Consider the following 26754-nt stretch of genomic DNA (forward strand, 5'->3'; position numbering starts at 1 on the left):
GGGCCGTCTACATACGGATTGCAAAAATAATGCTCTGAAAGACTCACAATGTAGTGAAGAAAACAATTACTTTTTGAAAATAGGATTTTAGATTGTAGAAACCATGTTTAAAAAATAAAAATTTAAGAAAAAATATAAATTATGTCCTTATTCTGTATTGGCCTTGTGCATCGACAGTGACCATTTAGCTGTAGCTAAAGTTACATGCTCTTACTTTAATCCAGCTGCTGATGACAGCTTTAATTTCAGGAGACCAGAAGTCTAACAAGTTCCGAGCTGCCCAGCTGGTGTCGGAGACCACAGGGCAGGATGTGCACATCAAGCATCCACTCCTCTTTTCTCTCAGCCCTAGATGCCACAAAAACATACACTCCACTCACCCAACAAGATCTCCGCAAATTGCTTTTACCCTCCTCACCCGAGAGCGTATACATGGACACACACATACTCACACAAACTTAGGCCTGTGCAGGGTAGTGAGGGTTAGTTTTTCAGCACTCAGGTTATATTTAATCATGGCTGGTGGATGAGGAGGCTTTTCTCTTTATGAAAGGTATTAGAGCAGCGCTGTGTTTTCACTCAGCTTTACACTCTGCCCCCATGCTTTTCCCTTCCTGACCTCTGTTACCATCTGCCAGGGAAGAATTTGATAAAGTGACACCATGCTCCCACTACCTCTCTCTCTCTCTCTTTCTCTCTCTCTTTCTCTCTCTGTCTCTATGTCTCCCACCTCTGTCTTAGATTCTAATAGCGTGTCTGGCAGATCTGGACTGCCTCTCATCTCATCAGTGGGGTCACACCTGTGGGCTGCCCTCACACTCTTTTCACCGGCACTTGCCTTGTCATTTATTTTGCTGCTGAAACAGCCAGTGAACCGGGAGGTCTGATTCAATCTCATACATCCTCTGGCATGTGTAGTGGACAGAGCACCCAGCCAGGGTTTTACAGCATCAACATCAGACCCTTGTGTATTGCTACTTGCTGCTCATTCTTCACTCTTTCCTAACCAGCTTGAACTTTTGATTGTGCCATTTATTGTTAAAATACTCTACTGATAGTCAAGGAAACGTGTTCTGACAGAGCATTCTGGAATTCAGCTCTCCATCTGCATCTTTACAGTATGTGACTTAGCCCAACCCTGGCTGATCTGTACTCCTTCCACTGAAGGGCCCCATTCTCTTTGATCGAACTAAAGTTACAGAAGAAAGTGAGAAGCATTGGGAAAGCTCCAGCAGGGGGGTTTACATGCTCTTTCAACACTTTGAGAAGGAATGGATGCTCTTCATTCTGCTTCATGTTGCACCCGGGGACTCTCCCCACTTCACTAGCATGCATCAGCAGACACTTGGTCATTAGGTAGATTGACAGTGATTGTCTTGCCTGCAGAGCTGAGGCAGCCTTTGCTCCATTCAGATGCCTGCTTTGAAATGCACACATATAGATTTTGTGTGGGTGAACAGAATTAACAGAAAATGTTACAAGCGAAGGTAATCAATAATGTGTGAAAGATGCGACGGACAGTGTGGAAATCACATTGCTACTCCATCATTGATTGTATGTAGCTTTACACAGTTATTCGTCTTTTTTTTTTTTTTTTTCTTTTTTTCTTTTTATGGTGGTGCATCAATGTTGCTCATTCCTCAAGCACTGAAAAGTCAAAGGTGAAGCAGGTGGGATATTAAGCCCAAAATCAGGAACCCTCAAAATGTAATTTGGATGTATTGATCAAAATATGCTTTGTGATGGACTGGCGAGCTATCCAGGGTATACCCTGCCTTTCGCCCAAGGATTGCTGGGATAGGCTCCAGCTTCCCCGCAACCCTTCATTGGATTGGTTAGAAAAATGAATGAATGAATGAGTGAATGATCAAAATACTCCAGCATCTTGTGTCCTTCCTGTTAGATGCTGCTCCTGGTGTGTTGTAGGCGTTGTCCCTTAACTCTTGAGAAGGCAACAATTAATTAAGACTGTGCAATGTTGGAAAAACAAGTGATGTTGTTGCTTCATAATGCAGTAAGGATGATTCCTTCGAAATATAAACAAATACTTCAGTACCTTCTTCTGATCCAAGCTCTAACAGCAACAACTGCATGTTCATTGTTGAAAATCCTCAAAGTGGCTTGCAATGGGACCTGTGTCTTTCTTATTTTAAGTCAGATTGTCCTACCGATATTTCTAACACACATGTTGATACTGCAGTAACTACACATTTGCAATATATTGTGCAACCCTAGATTAAATGCCTATGGCATCTGTGATTGACCTGGATATAACTCATGTCACATCTACCTACCCTCCCTCTGGATCAGGGAGTCTCTGTGTGCACAGTCAGTCATAACAAGAATCTTTAAGAGGTTGAGGCTGTCCTCTATTATTCATCAGTGGTAATGATGGAGAGGAGCTGGCAGGATCTGTGGACTTATTGATCCCATCCTCTGGTTTCGTGCCTCACCCCCTGTGGGGGAGGAGAAAAGGAGGCTGGCTCATCTGAGATTCGCACATCCTCACTTGAGTGTGGAGGACATGTCGTATCCCACATTTGCAGTCCAAAATGTTGTCATTTGGCGTTGCTCAGAGTGTTCCCTTTTGGTGAAGCACATTCTTGTGCATTGTTCAAACATTATCTACTCTGTGTTGCTGTTTTAATAGAAAAACACCCAGTTTTTACTTGGATCCCTAAACGGTGCAGGTTAAAGTGCACCTTCTCACAAATAATTGTCTTTCACAGAAATCATGTTTTTAGCCTAGGAAGGCAGAATGTACTGCCCTTCCTTTGTTTTTTTTTCATATAGATTTCATTGTATTTTTCTTGTGAGAAGCTGCTTGTGTAAAAGGCAACATTTTGAAAGGATTTGTTGCCACTTTTGGTGCTGCAGGCTTCATCTGGCCTGCTGACCACACAGCATACTTGTCCCTTTTAAAGGCCTCTGTTTCACATTCTGTGACTATGTAATCCCTCACTCTGCACATTTTACTGCCTTGGTGCACAAATGCAAGCAGACTAAATTAGGCCAGCCCCCTTTTAATACCGCAGAGAGGGGAGAAGCAGCCATTATGAATTATCCTTAATTACAGCCATTTCCTAAACTAATAAAGCTGCAAAATCTTTACTGCAAAGGTTAGTTTACTCGGCATGCAGAAAAACCTCTGCATGTGTGCAGGACCCTGTGTGTGTGTATGTGTGGTGTATACATGCACGCGTGAGTGTACAAGCTCATGCATTCAAGCGTACATGCTGGTGATTGGTGTGGGTAAAGTGTGTGTGTGTGTGTGTGTGTGTGTGGGGGCGCAGGAGAGTTGCCTGGCTGGCTGGCAGCACCCATAGTCCCATTAATTTCACGTGGGCTCCCTATCACCAGCCACAGATGCCTATAGACACGTAAATGAGTCTCCTGCGAGCACTGGGCCGCCTCAGCCAGCCAGCTCGGGCCTAATGGTCTGGAAAGCCAGCGTATGTGACGGCAGGAGATGAGGGCCTTATTTACACTGGCAGACATTAGTGGATGGACGCTGATTCACTGATTAACACGTCAACCTCCCTCACATCCTTCCCCCCTCATCCCTCTCTACTCTCTCTACCGTCAAACCTCTACATTCGTCTCTACACACATAAATAGGAAAAAATAAGTAAAAGTCCTACACGCACACACATCTTCTTCTTGTTTATTTCTCATTTGAATTAACGTAAGCATTCGAATGCCCATGCCAATGCACGTGCATACGGTTATAAAAACAAACACACAACCTAGCACGCACACACAATATCCAGTGATGGAAATATGTGGTGGCAGGTTGCTGAGAAGGGGGAAGCCATCTGTGAATGATAGCTCCTGTGGAAAGATAATGTTTCTCATGCAGCGCAGGGTGAGGCGCTGATGGAAGAAGATGACTTTTTGAATGGTTAAGTGGGTAAACGCTAGATCATGGCCACAGCACTCCCATTCGCCTCGCCCACCATCAATTCCTCCCTTTCTTCTCTCCTCTCTCCCTTGCTGTACCTTCCTCCGTCTACTGGATTGTTTATTGAAAAGACACGAGGAGGCCGCCGATAAGGGAGGCAAAGCTAATGCCATGATTTGTGTCAGTCACGCCGTACAATTTGTTACAATCGCAACACTTATCACAATATAATATGTTTATTCTGGTCAATTAAGTGGCACAGGAAGGCTCCTGCATTTGAAGTGTCACAAGCAAGATGGGACGGGGTGAGGGCGATCAAAGGAAATGGAACTAATCTAATTGTACAGCATCTCTCACTGCTGCTACCTCCATTGCCATTGCCAGTCAGCCTATGAACTGATACATTTTAGGAGAAAAGAAACACAAGTCTATAAGCACAGAGTTGGACAGATGTTCCTCTGTTACGATGTTATATGCCAATATAGTTACAAAGTATGATTGTAAATGTACACACAATCGACCTAATCTGTTTCTTTGATAATTTTAAACTGCTTTTGTAAACACTAACTTAAATATTTCTAGATCTGCATCTTTCCTCAACACATGGAGACAGATAACACTTGCAAAACATAATTTACTGCCAGAACACTAAAAAAATCACTTAGAACAACCTGGACTGACAACATTTTGAAACATAAAGAATCATACTGGGTAATCATTTTGGGACAAGTATCAAGAAAAAAAAACACACAGGTAGTGTAGAGTAAGTATGGAAATATTTATCCTATAGCTAAGACATAATACAGCTAAGGTATTTGCCTTTATTTTGTATATCACTTGACATATTTACTTGACACAACCACTCATACGCTAACACACTCATACAATATAAATGGGTCTTTCAGAACACGTTTATGTTTGAGTATGTGCAGCTGAGAGCATATGTGAAGAGACACATCTGGACACACTGTGGCCTGGTCCAATCTGGAGTCAGAGTAAAAATACAAACAAGTCAGGCAGTAAAGGCAGACTGTAGCAGACCAGAGCCTCCATCGATCTGAGAGGGTTCATTAGGTAAGTGCTGACATCACAGATTGATGTCTCTTTAAAACCAGTGCCTGCCCAGGAGCTGACAAGGAAAATCAGCACTATTGACTTCTATAGTGGTATATGTGTGTGTGTGTGTGTGTGTGTGTGTGTGTGTGTATGCAAGTGCCTTTGCAACATACGTGTGAACATACGTGTTTATGTATCTAAGCACATCACTGTTGTTGCACACATATTTGCCCATACAATGAACGTGCATGTACCGGCGTTTGTCAGTGAGGTTTGTGTGTGTGTGTGTGTGTACATGTACGTGTGTGCCACACTGAATATCCATGTCTTTGATGGGCTCCTTAGGCGTAGGTGTTCACTAATGTTGCTAGTTATACACTCAGCCATGCGGCTAAAGAGCCTGTCAGCCTGTTTCTGCTTTTTATGCCACTATCCGTCTGCTATCACGGAGTAAAGAAGAGATGGAGTGGAAAATAGAGATGAAGAGTAAAGGAAAGAACATTGGGTGGAGTCAGAGAGGGACTAGTGAAGATCTCTGCCCATCTATATTTCATCAACACATCTAGGAACTGTGTTTGGTAATTATGTTGAGTGAATTGCTGACTAATTTGCAACCCAGAGAGAATCTTTGCTTACATTTAATAAAAGGCCTCAAAGCTTGAAATCATCATGCAGGTTTTCAAACTCATTTTGTGAAAGAACAGACTGAAAGTCGCCTCCCTCTATGACTCCAGTAGCCTGTAGTTGTCGATTGACTCAAGATGTCGTTTGTATCTGATGTGTTTCTCTAATTAAGATCAGGGGGAATCATTGGCATTGATCAGCTCCACACACTCATTGATTAAGTTGGGGACACAGTTAGTGTTTGCAAGGATAGTGTGGACATAAGTGACAGCAGTTCAGCTGGAGGGTATAGCACAGGTGATTTGCCAAAGAGGCAGAGAGAGTTGTGTTTTGTTTTGCATCTTCTGTGACCTTCTAATTACAGCATGACTTCTGGCAGCGTCAGGCCTAAAGGATCATCAATTTCCTGTTTTTACACTGTGGCTGCTGGAAACTAAGTGATTTTTTTTTTTTTTTTTTTTGTAGCTGCTGATCAGCATCTGCGATAATCTATGAATACTTTGTAATAACTGTCAACAGAGGGCATTGACAAGTGAAGATCAACAGCACATGCTTAACACTCTTAAGCTTTGATGATAATACAATAAATATTGTCTCTACCAAACACCACAATGACTCATCTTGTGGCTTAAATGAGCTATCGATCGGCTCCTTTGGAATATAAACAAAGCGTCCTCATGTCCAGCTAAAATGTCTCTAAGCACTTTGTGGTCTGGAAGGAATACAGACAAATTGACTGATAAGGTTTTAACCGTATCAATACTCAAAACATTGTATTTTCACAAAAAGTAAAACAGTTAGGAAAGTTTGCCTTTACTTTATTTTATCCTGAGCTGAGCATAATGCAAAGTAAGTGTTAGGATTGAGGAGGCACCAATCCCTTCCAGGCCACCACCGGAGGCACGTCGCTATTGGCTGCCTCCAGGAGATTAAAGAGAATAATTGCCAGCTGATTGGCTGTTTAATTTTTCATGGACCTTTGAAGCATAGGGTGTTTGTATTACCTTTATCAGCAGGCATAGTAATAGGCTAGTTTGACGCTTTTAAGTTAAAAAGGCTTTTTCAAAGTGCAGAGGAATTTCTACTCTTCTGCTCGGCGAAGTGATGCAACGTTGTTTGAAACGTCTTTGCAGCAAATGAGTTACAACTAATCACAGATCCATGTCTTCAAAATGACCGTGACACATTATCATGTCAGTAGAATTATTTCTGTTTTAATCTTTTTTTTTTACTCTAGATTAGTATACAAGCTTATTCTTTTGAGACATGTAATTGCACAGTTTGCAGTAATATTCTTGATGATTTAAATTTGTCAATTAAAATGTAGGATCATTTTTGAGTGAGACAAAATGAGAAACCTTTAGCCTGTTTTATTTTAAGTGTTGCATGAAACGATGTACTGTTTGTTATGAGAAAACCTCATTCTGTTGCATTAAAATGTGCAAAACATATATCATAACGTCCCTGGTAACTTCTAAGCAGTGAAAGTAATTGAGCTCATCCCTGTACATTTTGTATTATAATTAATTTTGGGAATCCTCTGGTCTCAAAACCTGCAAAGTTTTCTCTGAAAACAGCCTGAGTATACATAAGAGGGAGTTGTGTTTGCTCCTCCCAGATCAACCATGACTGCAGTTGACAGTCCCATGTTCATACCTCTTCCTGGTGACACTAATCTCTTCTAGTAGGTGACCTACCTCCTCTTTCCCAAGCTGTCTGTAGGTGTGTGTGTTGTGTGATGGTTGCAGAGGATGTCTCCTCTGCGGTTCCGCTTCGGAGGTCCAGGAACGGTGAGCTTCTCATGGTTGTCACTTTGAGGTTGGAGAGCAATCATTTCCTTGGACAACAGTCCTATCCTCATCCCCTGCTTCTCGCCTGCTCGGATTAGTTCCTCTTGCTGAGAAAATTTGCCTTCAGAATGTTTACTCCTAATTATATTTTTCGCCAGATTTTCGGTTTTCTTTATATTGTCTGCCATCTGTCTCTGCCCTTCTCTGTTTCCTTCCTCCTTGTTTTCCCCTGGTCGCTGTAGAACATTTTATTACAATTGTCAGAAAGCGTAACAATTCTATTGTGGGGTGATTACAACTGAGTGTTTTACCCACAGATCAACAGAGCAATTAAAATCTGTAAATAAGGCTACCCATGATGCCTCAGTCCTCACAATGGGGTCCCGAAGGAGGAGCATGTTTGAAGGAGAACTGTAGAAGAGAGAGTTTCTCTTCCCTTCTCTCTCTTGGTCTCTCTCCCTCATTAATTAGGGAGATGCTCCTTCAACCCGACATAGCTGTGTTGATGGGCAGCTTTGCACAATCACAGTGACACAAATTTCAGACACAAGATGAAGTTGTTTACTTTTATGTAAGACCGCGTAATACGCCAGTGCACTTTGTTTTGCAGCATGGCGAAGATAATGCAGGCCCGGCTGTGCCTGCCACAGCTCATAGGATGAGGAGAGAGAGAGGCCTGCACCCGTTCCTGCGAAGAGGCAAGCCTTTGCCTTTGCATCTCCAGTAAACATCCAAACAATCTATCGGTGCATTTACATGGGAGTTTTAATTCCTCTTTAATTCTGAATAAAAGTTTATTCTGCTTTAAACTGATGAAAAATGACCATGTAAACACTTCATGCAACTAATGAAAAATTTCTATTCGGAACTTAACGTAATTCCGATGTAAGTGGCTGATTTATCCACATTTTAATTCCGAACTATTTAATGCCTCGGTCATGTCAACCTTCATTCCGCTCTAAGTTAATTCCGATCGTTCTGCACATGCTCGTTACCTTGTCCTGTCCCAATGCGTTGTTTTGCCTCCCGTGTTTGGTGGTCTATCTTTCTTCTTCTGCTCAGTTGCTGCAAAAAGTGAAGTAGTATGTTTGTGTCGAGCTAGTACTTCAAATTTATAATAAAAATAGCGGCGAAACTGCTATTTTTTATGTAGTTATTATAAGTTACGACTGAAAAGACGAGATGCAGGGACTGAACTTTGTTTATTTCCGGTATTTGTGATACGTCACGTGCACACTGTCCAATCAGAACCCTTCCCAACCTGCCGCTCTAAAGAGGAATTAAGTGAGGACGTGTTTTATGTAAACGTTCATTCGTTCATGTAAACTCGTAGGAAAATACGTTAATTCCGAATTATTTATTTCTGAATGATCAATTCCAAATTAAAAAACATCATGTAACCTTACCCAGTATCACTGTGGTGAAAACATTTGAAATTACGCAGGCTGAATGTTCAGTGATCTTTTTTTAAAACCATTGAAATAATGTCATTTGTCATGATTCCTGAACTCTTGGCTCGTCTTTTGGCCTATTTTATCTCACTCACTTGGGGCTGTATCACATTTAGACCCAAGTCCAAACAGAACACAGTGGTGCAAAATAATATCATATTTGAATGAACATCTTAATTACAGTTTGAGCTAAACGTTGGCGTAACCATTAGCTGCTTCAGTTCGACTTCAGTTCTAATCTGGGATGTGGCTGATCTGCTCCAAAATAGTTTGCAAAGTGATGCAACACCTTCAACTACTTCTTAATGTTTTTTTTTGTTTTTTTTTTTTTTTTATTGTAGAAACAAAAGGGCTCTTTGTAGTTTTGTGGGAAGACATGTGGAACATGTCATGTATTTGGTGTCAGGATGTGTGCGCATTGCTTCCGCAGCCACCCCCACCACACTTCATGAATTACTCAAGAGTGGAGTTTGGGCAGGTTGGAGCAAAGGAACCAAATAGAAGGAGGAACCGTGGGAGTATTGCAGTACAGTACAGCCCAGCACAGTGATGATGCCAGTCTCCATAGGCCTCACTAGAGGCTATATGCCTTGCCAAGATCCTGTTTACAGTCAACCAAAGAGGCTGCCAGCCACCCATTTCCATATCGCTGCCTGCGGTCCTTTGCGGAAACTAATTTCTGTGCGCCGGAGATGCGCCATAATGCTGCCTGCTCTGTACCTCTCACTTTGCATTCTGTATCTTGCATATTTCTCTTTTATTGCCATCTGCTTTTCTCCCATCTTATCTTTCTAACGCTCCTTATTTGCTGCCCTTTTTTTTTTCTAGATCTACATTAAAGTAATCTTTTATTTCAGTTATTTCTTTCAATGTGCATACACGACCGATAGGTCAAATCTTATCAGATGTGTTTTATAGAAATGAAATATTTGCAATTAAGCAACACATCTTATGTTTTGGTTTTTTGTTTTTTTTTTACATCCATGGCACTGTTTTCATGGCATTATGTTTTATATAAGCGAATGTCAGATGGCGGTGTCCACTCCGCTGAGGATTTGCAGTCATGTTTCTACAGTCAGACACATCTCTGCGTGAGTCTGCCATCTTCAGATTTTCCCCTTGTTCTTTTCTGTCATATGTTTGTGCTTATATTTTTTTCAGCTTCAGCCACTTGTGTAGTTGCCATGTTCCTGTGCCTGTACATCAGTGAGCGTCTGCTCTTTCAACAAGGTCCCTATGGCCTCAAATGTCAGACCAAGCAGCTGCCAGACAAGTGCATTGTGCAGCAGGCTTGTGTTTCACCTTCTCCCATCCCTCCATTTCTTGTTCTGTGATGTTAACTGTGATTGAAAGTAAGTAGGCAACAGCAAGTGAAGGAGGGATGAGGACAAAGGTTGCCCTTTGTTTTTTAGAAGTGATATTCTTAATGTTAGGAGAAGTCCTGCTTTTGATTATGCCCACGCCAGACTGTTCTCTGGGGCATTCTGGTCATGTAGGGAGATGATATACTCTGTTGTGCATTATGTGCTGCTTTTTTTGCACTCTTGTGTAGAAGACCACTGCAATGGAAGGCCATTTTTGACATGGTGTCAGGCATGTATGTCATGGATCTTAGTTGATATGCACATGGACATTTGTGAATTTGTCTAAACATGCCCTTATATGCCTTAAATACTCTGCACTTGCATGAAACATTTTAAAGAATGTGGATTCCTTGTTGCAATTCATCGTACAGATGGTACAAGAAGTCACCAGATGCCTTTTCTGAAGTATACGTTGCCTTGTTGCATGTGTCTGTGAGCAAGTAGTCACAGGATGTAAGCACTGAAGCAGAAGAGATGATGGGTGAAAAGACAGGCAGGTAACCCCCCAGGAGGGGCCTGGGGGGCAGCAGGCCAGGGGTAGCCCCTCTAGCTCCCTCCCAGCAAACCTTGCTCTGCTTTCAGACGCTACTATTGATTTGTCCAGCAGATAAGACCACAAGTTTGCTTCTCTGCTAAGTGCTGCTCTTTTCACCTCTTTTTGCTTACAAACAAAGATTTGGCGTTGGTTTTATTTGATGTCTGTTATAATTTCCTTTATTATATTTCTTCTAGTCACACAACTTTTTCAGTTTATGGTTGTTGTTTTTTTCCAGGCTTAAAGCATGTGTGAACCATCAGGGGTACTGTAAAACATTAACTCCTCCTCCATTAATGAACCAGCCCAGCATTTGGCACACTTCTCCATTGTTTTCTCCTGAGGCTGTAGGAGGAGAGATAAAGTTCCTTTGAAGAAAAAGCACATAAGTTGTCAATCAATCTTCCACCTTCGTTTCAGAATCCTACAAAGATGAAATTCCATGGTAATTCTATCCGCACATAAATGAGTCCAAACAGCAGCTTGAAATTGTGTCTTTACTTGCTGTATGTGAGCAACATGTGCAGGGAAGTGTAAAGTTTGAACTTGACAGATGTAGATGGATGCCAAGGCGACTCTTGATCAGCTTGAGACAGTTCATCTCGTTGTCAAATTCTTGTGTGATCGGAAGTCAGTCGGCAGTACCTCAGTGCTTGCCGACAGCTCAATGAATCAAGTCTTCAAAAGACTTCGTTGGTGACACATTACCATGAGCCAAGCTGTATGGGGGACTCTGAATTCTGAGCTGTCACAGGTGGCAGATGAGATAAAGCTTCTATGCGGCTGTGCTTGTTTCATAACATAACCCAACTCATGTTGAGAAGAAAATTGGCAACTGCTTGACATCAATTAAAAAGCCGTTTCTTAGATGAGAGGGAGGATTGCTGTAACACGTCTTATATTTTTAATTAAAACAACCTCCTGTGAGTCATCTTCGGCATTTCATGTGTCCAAAGTCAGAACAGGTGCAAAGGTAAAACAATAAACAACAAAGAAAAGGAACACCACAAGGATTTGGGTGTTTACAACTTCCCACGAAATGTATTAGTAAGCTGGTATGTCCCCACAAGACATTGCAACATGATTTATTATTGTTAATCAGAAAGCTGCAGTGTCAAACAAGATAATACCGCCTTGTCACGTTGTTTGTTTTTCCCTCTTGCTCAAAGTTGCATGCCATTTATCATGGCAGTGAACCAGACCTGTTAGCATGTGTTAAACTGGTTCTCTTTGTTACTGGTTCTGTTTGTTAACAACGCTTTTTAAGCGCTTAAGACTGCTTGAAAATGTTTAAGGTATCAATGTATTTAAATATATTCAGCGATGTGAATGGTAATGCCATATATAACAGTGCCATTTGTTGTGTAATGTTTAAGGTGTCAATGCCATCTTATATTTTTCACAATCAGTGGTTCTTTCTCAAGCTCTAACTGAAGGTAAACATTCATATGGCCACTGTTCTACTGGTTTTCCATGTATCCGTGTTACACACACCTGGGTTCCATTCATGGATTCAACAGCAGTTAAGTTCTGGACCATGACTGACTAATTCGGTGTGCTCCAACTGCTCCAACACACCTGGTGTTGGAGCAGGGATACATGGAAAACCCAGACATACATAGAAACAGTTTGCAAATCTCTAAAATTAAAATATGTATACATGGCATTCTCAAAGTAAAAGCCTTTTATAGATCCACAAATCGTATGTGCGGATTTTGGTAATGTTTGAAAGCTAATCACAATCCACAAAGACTCAGAATCCAGGTGAGGTAAGGATCCAGATGCAGGAACGGGAGCCAGAGATGTGGAATCTAGAAGTTTATTAATCCCAAAAACACTAAACTGTGGACAAGCTAACACAGGAGGCTAACAGAAGCACACACAATGAACCAGCAAATGGAAACAGACACAAGGGGTAAAAATACTGAGACACAGAACAAGACACAGGGGAGATGGATTAAACTAACGAGACCAGGTAAATCTAACAAACAGGAACAGAGGCTACACAGGAAACAAGACAAGGGAAAACCTACAAACTAAAACAGGAAACCAGAACTAATAAAGATACAAAACACCCATCATGACAGAAATGTATGTATTTAAAAGGTTTTCTGAAATGTTTTTGTGACAGATGCTTGTATATGTCTGTGACTCTGCTCATAAATCCAACCAATGCTTCAGCATCTTTGTCCACATTCCACACCAGTAGCTTAAAAAATGAGTGTTTTACACAAATTTGCCGACTTTTGTCCAGGCAGTCTTTAAAAATATTTTGCTACTGTAAAATTCCTATATTTTCATATAAGATAAGAATGCTGGTTTAAATTTAAAATAACATTTAGTGCATGTTTTTAAGCAAATCAACATATCGCTGTTTAACTGGACACGATGGGACAGCGAATTATAGAGCTATGTTTCAGAAAGGAGTCTTTTTGAACAAATGTTTGTATGAAATGGATTTTTGGAAACTTGATCAGAAAAAAAGATGAGCCATTAAAGGTGAATGCTGTAAGTATTCATTTTATTATTGATGTTAATACTACCCACATTAGTCGCCGTATCATTACTTTGCATTATTTTGCATGAGCCAAATCAGAGCTATTTTGGTTTCCTAGTGACATGTTACATGTGTGATCACTTACACATAGCACTTGTTAATTTTAACAATTTACTTTCTTCCCATAACAATCTATAGTGCCCAGAGTTCAAGTGCACTTCTGAAAATAGTGATTTAGTCTTGTTTGTTAAAGGTTGAAATAAAAAAAAAAATGGCTAAATTGTCCAAATAAGGTGATAAATGTGTAGTTAAGGATACCGTTAAAGGATTACTCTTATGTGCAACCTTGTGTGAAGTGTATCTTATTGTGTCAACCACCTGTGCAGAGAGTGATTGATCAATTAATCTGTGTTAATTCTGTGGAGGTGCTCCCAGCTTCATAATTAAACATGTAAGATGCTTGCATGTACACCTAGACACACACACTTACAACAAAAGAACTTGTGGTATTTCCCATATGTTAATGCCATGACAAACCTCAAAAAACTCAAAGCATTAGCTGTTTTGCTAGCTACCAAGACCACTTACCTGCAACATGAACAAGGAGGACAGGGACTAATTGCAGGGACAAATGTTCCCGACTGCGGGGTTTGCAATTGTTTGGGCCTGGTCCAGGCCCTGTTTTTCTCAACCTCTGTTGGCAGTCACACACCACACGCACGATGCTCTGATTTAACCAGAGGCAAAGCCCCCACAAGCCCCCACTTTCTCTCATCAAAGATTCATAAAGGCAAGGTTCTCAATGATTTTCTGTCTCTTCCCGTATTCACAGCTTGTTGTCCTCACCCTCCCTGTCTCCTGCCAGTCAGACAGCGGAAGTCAAGCGGAATTACGGCTGAAGTGGCCGCTGGCTCCCAGTGTGTGTGTTTTTCGGTGTGTGTGTGTAGGGTGTCTGTATATTTGTGGTGTGTGTGCTTGCACCAGTAGGCATTAGGTGGGGACTCACGGGTAGCACATGAGTAGCAGGGCAAGGGGACAAATGGACAGTGACATGTTGATGTTGTTTTAAAAATGTTAGAATCCCCCATGTGGGGAAAGGAGTCAGACTCCACCTCCTCCTCTCATTGCCTCATGCGCTCCTTCCGTTGTTCTTTGTCTTCCTCCTCAACCCCTGAGCCCTTTGCATAGTGGCAGCTTCCACACTGGATCTAAAACTAGCTCAATCAGAGCCCCAGTTACCAGGCCCAGGGCACACCATCTGTAGCCCTCGGAGTCCTTCCGCGTGTGTATGAGTGTGACTATGTCTGTGTGTGTTTATCACCGTATTTATATGTGCGTCCATTTGCATGCAAGTTTATGTGTATGAGCGTGTCTGTGAACCCACACCACCAGGCCTCAGCCTGTTAGTCTTGCTACTTACCAGGCTTAGCCAGATGAGGGCCACTCAGCCCGGATCTAATTCCTTCGGCTCTGGCAGCACTTCACTCCTGGCTCTTTTTACCTCTCAAGTGTGCATCTGTGACCTTGGCTGACATCAGAGGGGGTTAAACTGTGGACTTGGAGATGCAACCACAGTGATTGAGTCATAAGCTAGTTTTTGGATCAGAGCTTCCACACAGCCATCTGGGTTTTATGTGGGGCTCAGAAAGAGGTTATCCCTCCCTTACTCCCCACAGCTGACCCTGGATCAGCCGTAAAGGCAGAGAATTTAGTGAGAAGCATCCTGGCTGTGAAAGGTAGGGCAGTGCAGGATTGTTTGTGGAGTGGAAAATCATTTGGAGAGGAAACTAATAAGGGGTTGATCTTTGTTGCCACTTCACTTCTAATCCCCTTTTTTATTATGTTGAGCTCCGCTTGTTGCTTTTGTCTTATTGTTGCCTTTGTCGCAAACAAGTTAAGCCTGTGTAACCAAGCCTGTGTTACTTGACTCAACAAAGATCACCTCTTTCCTCTCATCAGCGTTTGGACGTCAAAGTGCCAGGGTTAATAAATCATAGCTTTAGTATGCAGACATACAATTATGGCGTGACATTATGATACAGTACTTGCCAAGCAAAATATTATTAGATACATGTTCACCTCAAAGAACTTCGTTTTCAACTCTTTGGACATCTGTCAATAAGTGATTTGCACCAACGCTTAAAACTCATCTTCATAGACATGTTCTTACATACTCACTCATTAAACTGCATTCCCCGGCTTGCTGCGTTAGCCCTTTGCATCCTGTTTGGTGAAGAGCCCCAGGGCCTCGCCTGGCTTCCAAACAAATTGCTGGCTGTTCACAACACTTTAAATGGCGAGGCCACTTAATTACACTATTTACTTAATAGGGTGAAACAAAACTCGTGTTCACGCAGCAGGAGCACCAGGTGATGCAGAAGTTCAAACACCTGGCAGAAAGCACTCCTCTGGCAGGGACACAACGCATACACATGTGTATGCCGGATTACACACTTCCACACCCACACACACACACACACACACACTCACATACTGTGATACAAATACTTTAGACTTCTTTCATGCTTGACTGAGTTTGGGACTTTTGCTGGTGTACTGGGGGAGAAAACGTATCCGAGACAGCTCGGCCTGTACTGTAAACAGAGAGAGTCATTGTAATTTTTATTGTTGACTTATTGCAGATGTCTATATGAGCATGGAAACATCTTTTTAACGCCATGCACCACTCCTTTGTTTGTCCAAAAAGCCTTCGTAAAAAGAATCATAACTATCATTGCAGCATTACATTATTATATTACTATCCGGCAAAGTGGTTACATTTACGTTGGTATTCATACCGGGGTGTCAACTTTTAGCTGTTAATTTTACAAGAATGTTTTGTTGATTGTATTGTAACCACCGCTTAGACCTGTCCAATTTATGAGGTTTATGATTTATGACTGTTTCATTGGGGTGTGTTTACTGTCAGCGGTTTGCAGAGCCTGTCATGTGTTGCCATCATGACAAGCAGTGTCAACAATGAGGTAACTTTTTGTATGCAGTTTAAATTAAATGTCATATTTGTTCAAATATGCTTCCTGCTCTTGATGCATCATCATTTCTTCACATGCATTGTTAAACAGGAAAAGCATATCCCCATTCTCATGTCTTGTCCAGCAGTTTAAAACAAACGTTTCTGAAACGTGATATATGTTGTGCAACAGTTTGAAGCTTCTATCTCACAGTTGTGCTTCACACATAAGCTTTGCAACGCAACACCGCAACCCCTGGAGCTAGAAGGATGGCTTGTAACTAGGCCGTTTAAGTTACAATAGACTGTAATTAGCTGGGCCAGCTTGACCCCGCCACTGTCACTCGAAGACAGGTGGGAATTGTGCCTACATTGGATCGACCTTATCATGTGACTGCGGTCAGGTGTTGTCCAATAGGTTTGGCTGTTTTGCTGTTGAGGCAAGTCTCATCCATCACCAGCTTTATTGCACCATTCAGATGATGCCCACTGGGCAATAATGCTTGGCCAGGAGGGAAGGTGCATGTGAGGCAAGGGAGGGTTAAAAATGATCGTTTTATAAGATTGCTCCAACAACAAGTTTTTACAGAAACGGCATGCCATTGCCATGGAAAACTAAGAGTTAGTGCTCCCAGTGCCACATTAACCATCTTTTTGATTCCCTAACAGCAGATTTATAGCCTTCCAACGCCGAGCTGCGAAAAAGTGTAATCACTCGCAGGCTCGTAACCTTTTTACCCTCACCATCAAGTCCTCTTATTGCTTCATTTTCTCTCCTGGGCTTTATAAATAAACAACGTCATCAGGAAAAACCTCAGTGTCTCTTCAGAACCGGCTCTAATTAGTTTTGCCTGTATACATACAAATGTTTCACTGTGCTGTTTTGCCACATGCAGCTTGTTTGAGATGCTGAGATGAGCTAGGCAGCCATGGCTACTCAGTGTTTTCCTTTGAGTCTCACTAAAGAGGCTCTGAGTAAACTTTCCATTTGATTGTTTGCTTTATTTTATTTACCTGTTCCCTTAAGTTCCAGGCATCTGCTCAACAATCCCACACACTGGAGCAGGTGGCTAACAGGCTAAAAACCACAACTCTTTCTTCCTTCCCAGTCTGTGTTCGCACATAAACTTATTCTCACTGAAAGGCATGCCCACATGGACACAGACACACACTCTTTCTCTGACACAAGCGCACAAACACACACATACTGGGAGCCTTAGGGGGTCATCTGTCTCTCCTCCCCTTGTCGGAAGAGTAAACGACCATGAGAACCCTATCTATTTGTCCTTTTTCTTTCTTTTTTTGGGGGGATTTGAACACTAGTTGTCTGCTCGTAAATTTTGTGCCTGTGTTGACATTAGGCCACATTCCATCCCACAGCCTTAGGTGGAGAAGGAGCAGGCCGGGGTGTTCGGTAATTTGTTACACTGTTAAGCACCTAATGGACGTCCACCTGGTTTTTGAGCGCTGCGGCAGTAGTTCAGGGGCTTGCCTCCTTTGCACTTCCAGACTGCAATAGTATTTTATTGCCTTCAATTATGAAGGCTGTTTAGAGGCTACCTGGCTTTGTGTGTGTTTTTCTGTTACATGTGGTTCCAGACAGGGCAGCCAGCCAGGCCACATTAAACAGTCTGGGTGTGAAGCAAGCAGAGACTGTGCAGGTCCAGCAAAACTATCCTGCCCCCACCATAGACTCCCTCTAATACCACTTACTGAACACCCAATGCAAAGTCATGACTGTGGGCTTCCCACTAGCTGAAAATGCCTGTAATGAGCCTTATTTGTTTCATGTGGTTTAATAAGTAGCTCAGACTGCAGCTGGTAAAAAAAAAGGGGGACCTCACAGAGTCTGAAGAAGGGTCTGCCCCACCCGTAGATACCCGTGCTCCCACGCAGAATCCTTGTTCCCAGCAGCAGTAGAACCAAAGTGGCACGTGTGTGCATGAGTGGGGCGCTGAAATTACCAAGTACCGACCGCTTCGTCTCTATACCTCCCTCACTTGCTAATGCATTTTTGCGTGGTTTCCAAAAGCATTAATTAAAGGGGGAAAAAGTGCATCAGATGTTAGTTTTATTAGCTCAGGCTCCTGAGAGGGAATCAGAATGAAAGGAACATATGTCATGCATTTGATGATGCCCCCTTCCCTTCTGGTTCTTTCTCTCCACAGTTGCCCACCTCACACACTTACAAAGTGTACAGTCAGCATCTGTCTACAGACACAATAGCATTTGATTGATCCTAAGGAAACAGTTAAGACGAAGCCCTGCCCACGCTCTCTTTCTGTCTGACTGGTTCGCATTCTTCACCATCTTTGATTTAACAGTGAATGTGGCAGTGATTGGTATAATAGGAGTTGGGGATGGTGGTTGGGGATCTAAGGCAACGTTTAAGCTCTAATGAGAGCAGCCCTCAAGGTTTAGAAGACCATTGAGGTCTTGGGTGGTGTAGGGTGGGAATCAAAGATTGACACTTCGCAGGTGGAGTCCACTGAATGTTCTCCTAATATCTTACAGAAAGATAAGTATGCAGATAAATGTGATCTGTCTATCACTTCTCTACACATTATACAGCTTAACTGCGTGACATACAAAGACCGATGTGCTAAATCACTCATTTCTTACACAATATTGCACAAACAGAGAAAGAACATACATAATAGACTTCTTTCATTCATCTCTTTCCTCAGGACGTGATTGCATGCCTTACCTTCAGGGGCAGGTTGATTTATGAGACACATGCTTGTTTTTTCATGACTTGTTTGATTGCATTTTCAGCTATTGGGCACTTAGGATGCCAAAACCATAAAAGTTCACACCTGCACAGGATTGCTAGAGAGTAAGATGAAACACAGCCAGGCATGAGGAAGCAGGTGATCTGAGGTATTTGAGTTCTCTTGATCAGCAGAGGCATATAACACAGATCAAAATTGACATGAATGATTAATTGATGTTCATTGCACCTTTAAACAGCTATATCTTCTGATGTGATTTGGATCATGCTCATGGCATGGGCCTTTCTTCTGAGGGGATTTTTTTGTGTGTGTTGGGGGGGGGGGGGGGGGTTGTTTTGAAGTACAACACAACCAGGTTTTTTTCAACAACACAAGTCTATTTTTTTTCTTAAATGTAATACTTTTCTAAACCAGACAAAGCTTTTATTTTCTTAATGCAGGTTCCATTAGCACTTCCCAACATGCCATGCCTTTTGCATGGTGTTTACTTCAAACAACTGGTAAAGATACTTACCATGTCCAAAGATGATGCTGTAAGTCAGACAGCCCACACAGCTGAATCCCTTGTGAGTACAAATGACCTCCTGTAGCAATAATGCAATAAGTGTTGTCTCCTATCTACATTCTCTGGGTTCTTTTTCACTTGGCCTGACACAATTGTGCATTTATCAGTGTAACTGCATGAGTCGGAAGCACTGATGTTGTCTATTAGGCGGATTTCCATCCTGTTAAGAGCAGAGGGCCTTTTAATGTATGGTCCTGCTTGAGTGTACTGCTACACAATTACACACCAACCAGAGATTGAGTGGACTGATGATGCTGATGATTGGGGAGGGTAGTAGGATGGTAGAGATGATATTGGACCACCCTGCACTCTTCTAACAACCCTTTCAGAGAGAGTCTAAGACTGAAACAACAAAGTGAAACTGAGGTTAATCATTTTATTTACTCGTTTTTCTCGCTGCCTCTCCCTTTTCTTTAACCAAGTGATGGAGCTCGGACCATGGAGCAAAGGGGGGAAGGAAATCGATGGGGAGCGCATTACAGTAAAACGTATTGATTAGGAGACCTGTGAGCAGTGTGTTGGTCGCGGAGATGGTGGAATGATGCAATGCTTAAAGGAATTTATCCTTTGACTTTTACATTAACCTTTTATTGACTGCTTTGCCTGTCCATAATTAACACTCACTTTAGCTAAAGTGGTTAGTTTGAGCTCAAAGGGGGGGGCTCGAGCTTGGGCCCTTATTGCAATGAGGGCTGTGAAGCTCCTGCCCCAGCCGCAGTTCAAGTGCACTGTGCTGCATGGAAGGAAGGCCTCTGTGGAATAGAGGCGATAGAATCCTAGATACCTTTCGCATTAGCATACCATTTGAGCAGGGGCCTGCCAGGCTATAAGGTTTCAGGGCAAATTGAAATGAGTGATTGTATTGCCAATCTCTCTTGACCGAGCGCCAGATGGGATAGTTAGGCCCATATCTGTCTGGGGTTAATCCATTGGAACAGCCTGGACTCACAAACACATTCTCTACCTCTTCAACTCCCCCCCTCCCAAGACTACTGAATGCACACACGCACATGCACACCTCTTTGTCTTTGACCTTAACTTTAAGGTGGACTGTTCTGCGATGGGAAAGTCCTTTGGTGAGCCTTGTTTGTACGCCACTGTGGCTTACACAGAATATCTAGCAAGAGCCCTAGAGAGCTTAAGGCACCTCACTTGGTATTGACTTTTTGTTTGGTTCCGTTTTAGCAGTCAGGGGACAGTACTCGGGAACAGTGTTAGATTGTGTAAAAGTGTGTGCTGAATTACCTTCACTGTATTATCTTTGATAGTCTTCCAGTCTTGATATCTTTTATATCTCTGGTAAACCACGAGCTCTCTGTTTGCAGCATAATGTTGCTAGATCCCTTGTCAAATAAATGCAGCAGCTACATTGAAGGTGGCTAGTTGAGTTTTTACGGTGCATTACCTTTTATTATGACCCAGGCCAGCAGAAGAGAGGCAAGTGTTTTCTCTTATAGTTCTGCTGCATGAATACTTAATCAGACTAAATCAAAAGCCTGGGTTCCCCCAAGCTTGTGGTGTCCTCATGCTGATGTCAGCAGAACCACACAGTGTATGTGTGCTGTCTGGGTCAGTTAGCCCTCACACACTGTGTAGATATGTGTGCCAGCCATGTCTTCCTCCACCCCCTCCTCTTCCTCCCTTTCTGAAGTGGTGCTTCCTTTAATTCGCACCCTAAATAAATGATGAGAACATTTAAACACACGGCTCGTCGCAAAGCCCCAAGGTCGCCTAATCGTATTATTTATGAAGTGATGTGCTACATAATGGTACTTAGTGCATGTTAACAGATGCTATTATCAGGCCCTGATCCAGAGCGCTGAAGATATATTGGACACTGGATGTTAATGCTGCTCCTCACCACCATAATGCAGCAGCTCTTCGAGGGGCTAACCACACCAAAATGCAGCACTTAGGCCCAGAGCCAGTCGAACATTAAGTGGCTCCGGAGAAAATATATAACCACAAATTGTGGCAGCCCCCGGCTGTCCCCTGACAACTTTAACATCCCCTCATCCCATCCATAACAGACCCCCATATCTTTCTCTTCAGCTCTCTGTGCCCTCTCCATCCCCTCCCTCTGTCACCGGCCACAAGCTGGTGGTGGTTGTGTGTGTGTGTCTCTGTGTGAGGAGGAGTTTGTTTGAGGTTTTTTTAAGGATGTGGATAGGGTAAAGACACATGACAGAGCCTGGCATAATGACTGAGTGGGGAATTTAACCAGCCTTGTGGCTCTGGAAGCTGCCACTCACAAGTACACGACACACACAACATATAAATGCCATCCTCTACCTCTCCCTCTTGCACCTCCAGGTCAGGGGTCACGCTCGTCTGTCAAGAGGCAGTAGGAGGGCAGATTTACAATGACAGCAGAGAGCAACATAGAGTCACAGCAGTAAATATTTACACAGGTCTGACAAAAGACGGGGCTTGGGTCCGTAGGGGTTCGAAATACTGTAGAAATTACAACTGAGTTCAGGTTATTAATCAGACAAAAGCCATGCAGTGACATGAAGAGACTGCTTTTGTCAGTGCTCTGTCATGATTGCAACAGAGAGTGATGTTCTTGTGAAAGCATCCTGCTGTGAATGCCTCAATGTGTGTGAAATGAATGAGACATTAATCATGACACATGATATCATGACTCCTCATCAATTTTGCACTGTTGCAGCCATTTGTGGCTCTTAAAACACTTTTCTGACACATTGCTTTCTTTCTTTCTGCTCTGCTCAGTTCATTTCAGCCTAGCTGAATAAAAGCACCCAAGCCAAGCACACCAAGAAATTCAGTCTAGCTTGTATACACAGATCACACAGAAACAAACACACTGTCTCCCAGTCCAGAGTTTCTAGTATTACGAACCATATAGGGAAAAGAAAATACCCAAGCTGATCACCTTCTGGTCAAACACACAGTACTGATTGTGTGTTTAGGAAGAGGTTAACAAATACACACACACATGCTCACATATAACTAACTAAACAGCTTGACATTTCTCAGACTGACCCCATTAAATCTCTCATCAGTCAATACAGAAAGACCAGATAGAAAGATCTCTGTTTATCTTCACCTACAACAGACCCACTGCTGTTGACTATTACTTGGGTGTGTTCTGATATTGCTCATGTTGTGAGGACATAAATCTGTTTACACACTCACTTTTTTTTTGGGGGGGGGGGGGTTGAATACAAAAGTTTGTTGCTTTGCAGTTACAGCGCAGTGAGAAAACATAACTACCACTTAAAAGTTTTGTGAGCAGGTTTCAGTGATGCTGATGTCTGTAGCTACAAGTTGGTTTTGATGGGGAGGAGGAGTTAATGGCCTTGTGTGTTTCCTGTATCCTGTCGCCTCAGGTGCCACTCGAGTCTGGCCCAGACGTTACCCCCTGAGGAGGCTCCAGTGGACCGACCCTTTTGGGGTGTGGATGACCCCAGCATGCCTCTACCCTTTGATCTGGCTGACATCATCAACAGAGTGGAGTCACTGCTCTGGAGGTGGGCCTGAAACTGTGCTTGTATACACACTGAGTATTTACATCTATATGTAGGTAAGTGTGTATAGCTTTTGCAGCATTTATTCATTTACAAGCAACTGACTTGTTCATTCAGTACTTGCATATGTTTATTGGACAAAATGGCATGAGTGAATAGTTGACTTAAATACACAATACAGACACACAAATACTAATGTACAGAAGTGTAAGAACGAACTGTCCAATGAGAAATGAGGACTATATTATGCATGTCATGTACTCTAAGATGGTGGAAGTTTCTCAGGCACAAGCAACACAAATAGCTATTTAATAAAAACACTGAAGATTTCAAATAAAGCAGATTAATTAACGACTGATGTAACTTCCTAGATTTCATCCCAAACCATACTATACTACTATACTATACACCAATAATTTACACAACTGGGTTAATAAAGAATTGACTAATTATCCAAATATATTTAATAAATCACAGATATTGTTTGATGTTTCGATATGTTTCCTTTTCCGGTGTCAACACAGTGGCCTTACTCTGGCACAGGGGTCACCAACTCCGGTCCTTGAGAGCTACCATCCTACAGATTTTAGTGTTTCCCTGGTACAACATGCTAGATTCAGATGGAAAGGTTCTTCAACAAAGTGTTGTCATCTTCTGCACCTGCTTGTTATGATCCATTGATTTGGGTTAAGCGTGATAGTGTAACACTAAAACCTGCATGATGATAGCCTTCAAGGACCAGTGTAGGTGACCCCTGCTCTAACATGACTTACTGATGCTCAGATAGATATTAGCATATGTGCGCACTTTCAAGGTTACCTGTGTTCCCTTGGTCCAAAACTATGGACTGGTAGATGAAGACAACAATCTGTTGATTATAGATTTTCAGAAGTATGTGTCGAAGTATCAGATTATTACAATCTGATTACATCCAGATATCTGTATTTGATGGTCATATAAATGGGATAAATAGTTATCTTAAAATGTCTGTAAAATTCAAGAAAATTTGGCGTTATTGCATGAATATAAATGAATTAATATTGAATCAAATAAGATTTAAACTAATCTATTCAGGTATTTGCCGTACGAATTTAGTTTTTTTTTTGTACAGCGGTCAGGTTTCCATTTACTGATCAAGCCAATCTTAAAGAATCTTTTAAATAGCCATGAAAAATAAATGTGACAGAAAAGTTTCCATTGACTGGTCTGAAGGAAATCAATTAGTTGGCAGATTGCGAACATATAGGCAATACTGCTATCAGTTGTAGTTCAATTTAAGAAGTAAAAGTCTAAATGAGACAAAAAAAAATATAGTGGGCATCTACGAGAACAAAACTTAATATAAATCGTGTAAAAAAAAAATCAAGTTTATGAACAGTTTTCCACATTGAGGGAATTGTTATTGTTTTGTTCGTTCTTTCCCATTACTTTTCAGTATTTATATTTATCTCTTTATTTATTTTTACATCCTCTAATAGAGAATCAACAGTAGAAAAACTGATTGTTTGATTTAGTACAGTTTCAATTCTGTTCTGACTTGAAATGCAGAACTGTGGTGTTTTAAAGACACACACACAATCTCTTAGTTTACATATAATCCAAGCTGCGTATCTATCAGATACTTAGTAGAGAGAGTTTTAGCTGTAGCTAATACATCGAGTCGGATTTGATTTGATATTAATTAAACACACTGAAGTCAGGATTCCACTTGCTCGGAATGAAAGTATATCAGTGACTTGCTTGATTCTCACCACAGTTTACATCTAAGTTCAAAGTGCATTTAATCCTAATTTAACATTACAAAAATGCTTCCTAAAATTAGGTGAAAATAAAAAAATAAAAGAAATGACCATGATTATAATAGCTGTTTTCCTTTTCCAACAGAATGTGAAGGATTCATAGAGGAAGTGAAGAAGAAAGATAAGAAATTAACCCACCAGCTTTTCTGAATGGTCCCCTCATCGGCTGAGGGGGCAGACCACTGATGTTGTGAGCCCAACAGTGTTAACATCCTTATGACTGGGGCATCTACATCCCTTGTCCTACTCCACCCTCCACTACCCCAGCCGACCCCTGCATCTCAGTCACCCCAACTCAGATTTGGCTGGAAAAGGAAACCAGACCAACACCGTAGATTCCGCTTTAGCGCTTCAGTAACATGCTAACAACGCAAAGCTTAGCACCAAGCTACTTGTGTCACAACGGTCTAACAAAACATATGTGGAACCTGCGTTTAAGTGTTAACATACATTGTGTAGTTATTTATTATTTCTGTGTACTCTGTTACTTAATCTCATGTAATCCAGACATGCTTTTATCGATGGATTGACACTTTCTCAATAGCCATAGTACAGTACATACATATATGCTTTCTTCTTGTCACACAGTGTTATAAAACCGTATAGGATGGTAAGAAAATTCACTTTGCTCACATGGTAATGCATTCTTCACTTGTGTATAGTGTAACCCCCTTTTATTGTGTTCAGAAGTGGAATGAACCCGAGAGACCAAAGAAAGATTATGATAAGAAAGTTATGAATGTCACACAGCGGAAAACATGAAGAATGTGTTGTTATGTGTTTGTGGTGCAGTGGCGTGCTTGTGCCATATAGATGTGAGAAAGTGTGTGTTTGTATGTGTACATTAGACCATGTGAATATCCATATGATTGGTTACTGGCTTGTGTGTTTTGTGCACATGCACGCTCATTCTCCCACGTCTTCATGAATGTGCTTGTGTGAGTGTGTGTGAATGCAATAGTGTGTGTGTGTGTGTGTGTGAGTGAGCCTAAAGGCTGCCTGCCAGTTGTTTGTTCTTGAAGACGTGCATATGGAGAAAGAGAGTCTAACAGCAGAGCCCCTCTGCCTCCGCTCTGATGAAAGGCAGCGCTGATAGAATGACCCGGAACACAACCACCGTTTCTCATAATTACAGCTGTTCAATCGCTTTTAATTACTCTTAAAGCGTGTAGAGCACCACATTCCCCTGTAATGCTGCGGGCGAGAGAGCAAGAGAAAGATCCGGCGCTTCTGACAAAATCCACTTTCAAAAAAGCTAAAAAAAAAAAAAGGGGGGGGCGACGTCAAAGCAGTGTAGCAGCCCTCCTCGTTTGATTTCTTTCTCTATCTAGTTCATGATGAAGTAGAGATGCTGTTTACTATTAAAAATGCAGAATGCACTCCTTTTTTTACTTCTGAAGTTTTTTCCAAGATGTTAATGGTTGCCAAACGCTGTTCTTTTTGCTTCTTCCTTTTTCTGCGCCTTTGTTGTTTGTTATTGTCAGAAAGATTTGTTTGTAGATCGGCAGTAGCCTCGACTTGTTTGAATCACTCTGTGCTCCCTGCGCCTCAGCTTGTCGGTCTGAAGCAATAGGAATGGCAGTAAATAAAAAAAAAAAAAGTGTTTTATCCAATTGCCTGTGTCCCTCTCATTTTTTTTTTTGTCATTATTGTTTCTATTCTTGATGGAGTCCACATGTAGAGTGTTTTTTTCCACATGTAAGCATGAGGTTAAATGTTGATTGATTCTTTTTCTCTAGGTTTACCTGACTTAAAACCTGCCCATCAGCTCAGGTGTGTCTCTACATGTCTCTAATCGTGACAACACACAGTATCTGCTCAGAATCTCAGCTATCCTAGAAATAAACGCAACAGCAGTTGGTAAAAATGACTTGTTTATTGGTTTAGCTCAGTTGCAGGAGTATACATAGTGCATCAGCCGTCCTCTACACATCTTTACACATCTTTCCTAATTAATAGCATCATAGGAAGTTAATTT

At 41.8% G+C, this 26754-nt stretch overlaps 1 protein-coding gene across 2 annotated transcripts in view; it reads left to right on the top strand.

The window, feature by feature from the left end:
• The window catches only part of fto (FTO alpha-ketoglutarate dependent dioxygenase), a gene marked incomplete at its 5' end in the record, with an annotated part of 121995 nt that extends 95683 nt beyond the window's left edge, over window positions 1-26312 (top strand). The window contains 2 exons of one of the 2 annotated variants that reach the window (XM_079244296.1): window positions 22840-23033; window positions 24862-26312. In XM_079244296.1, the coding sequence (XP_079100422.1) occupies window positions 22840-22990 (151 nt within the window). In that variant the 3' untranslated portion in view covers window positions 22991-23033; window positions 24862-26312. The remainder of the gene's footprint in view (window positions 1-22839; window positions 23034-24861) is intronic. The other variant, XM_079244297.1, reaches the window with a different exon arrangement.
• Window positions 26313-26754: the final 442 nt, after the last annotated feature.

The sequence above is a fragment of the Telmatherina bonti genome, assembly GCF_933228915.1.
Source record: "Telmatherina bonti genome assembly, chromosome: 1".
Classification (NCBI taxonomy): domain Eukaryota; kingdom Metazoa; phylum Chordata; class Actinopteri; order Atheriniformes; family Telmatherinidae; genus Telmatherina; species Telmatherina bonti.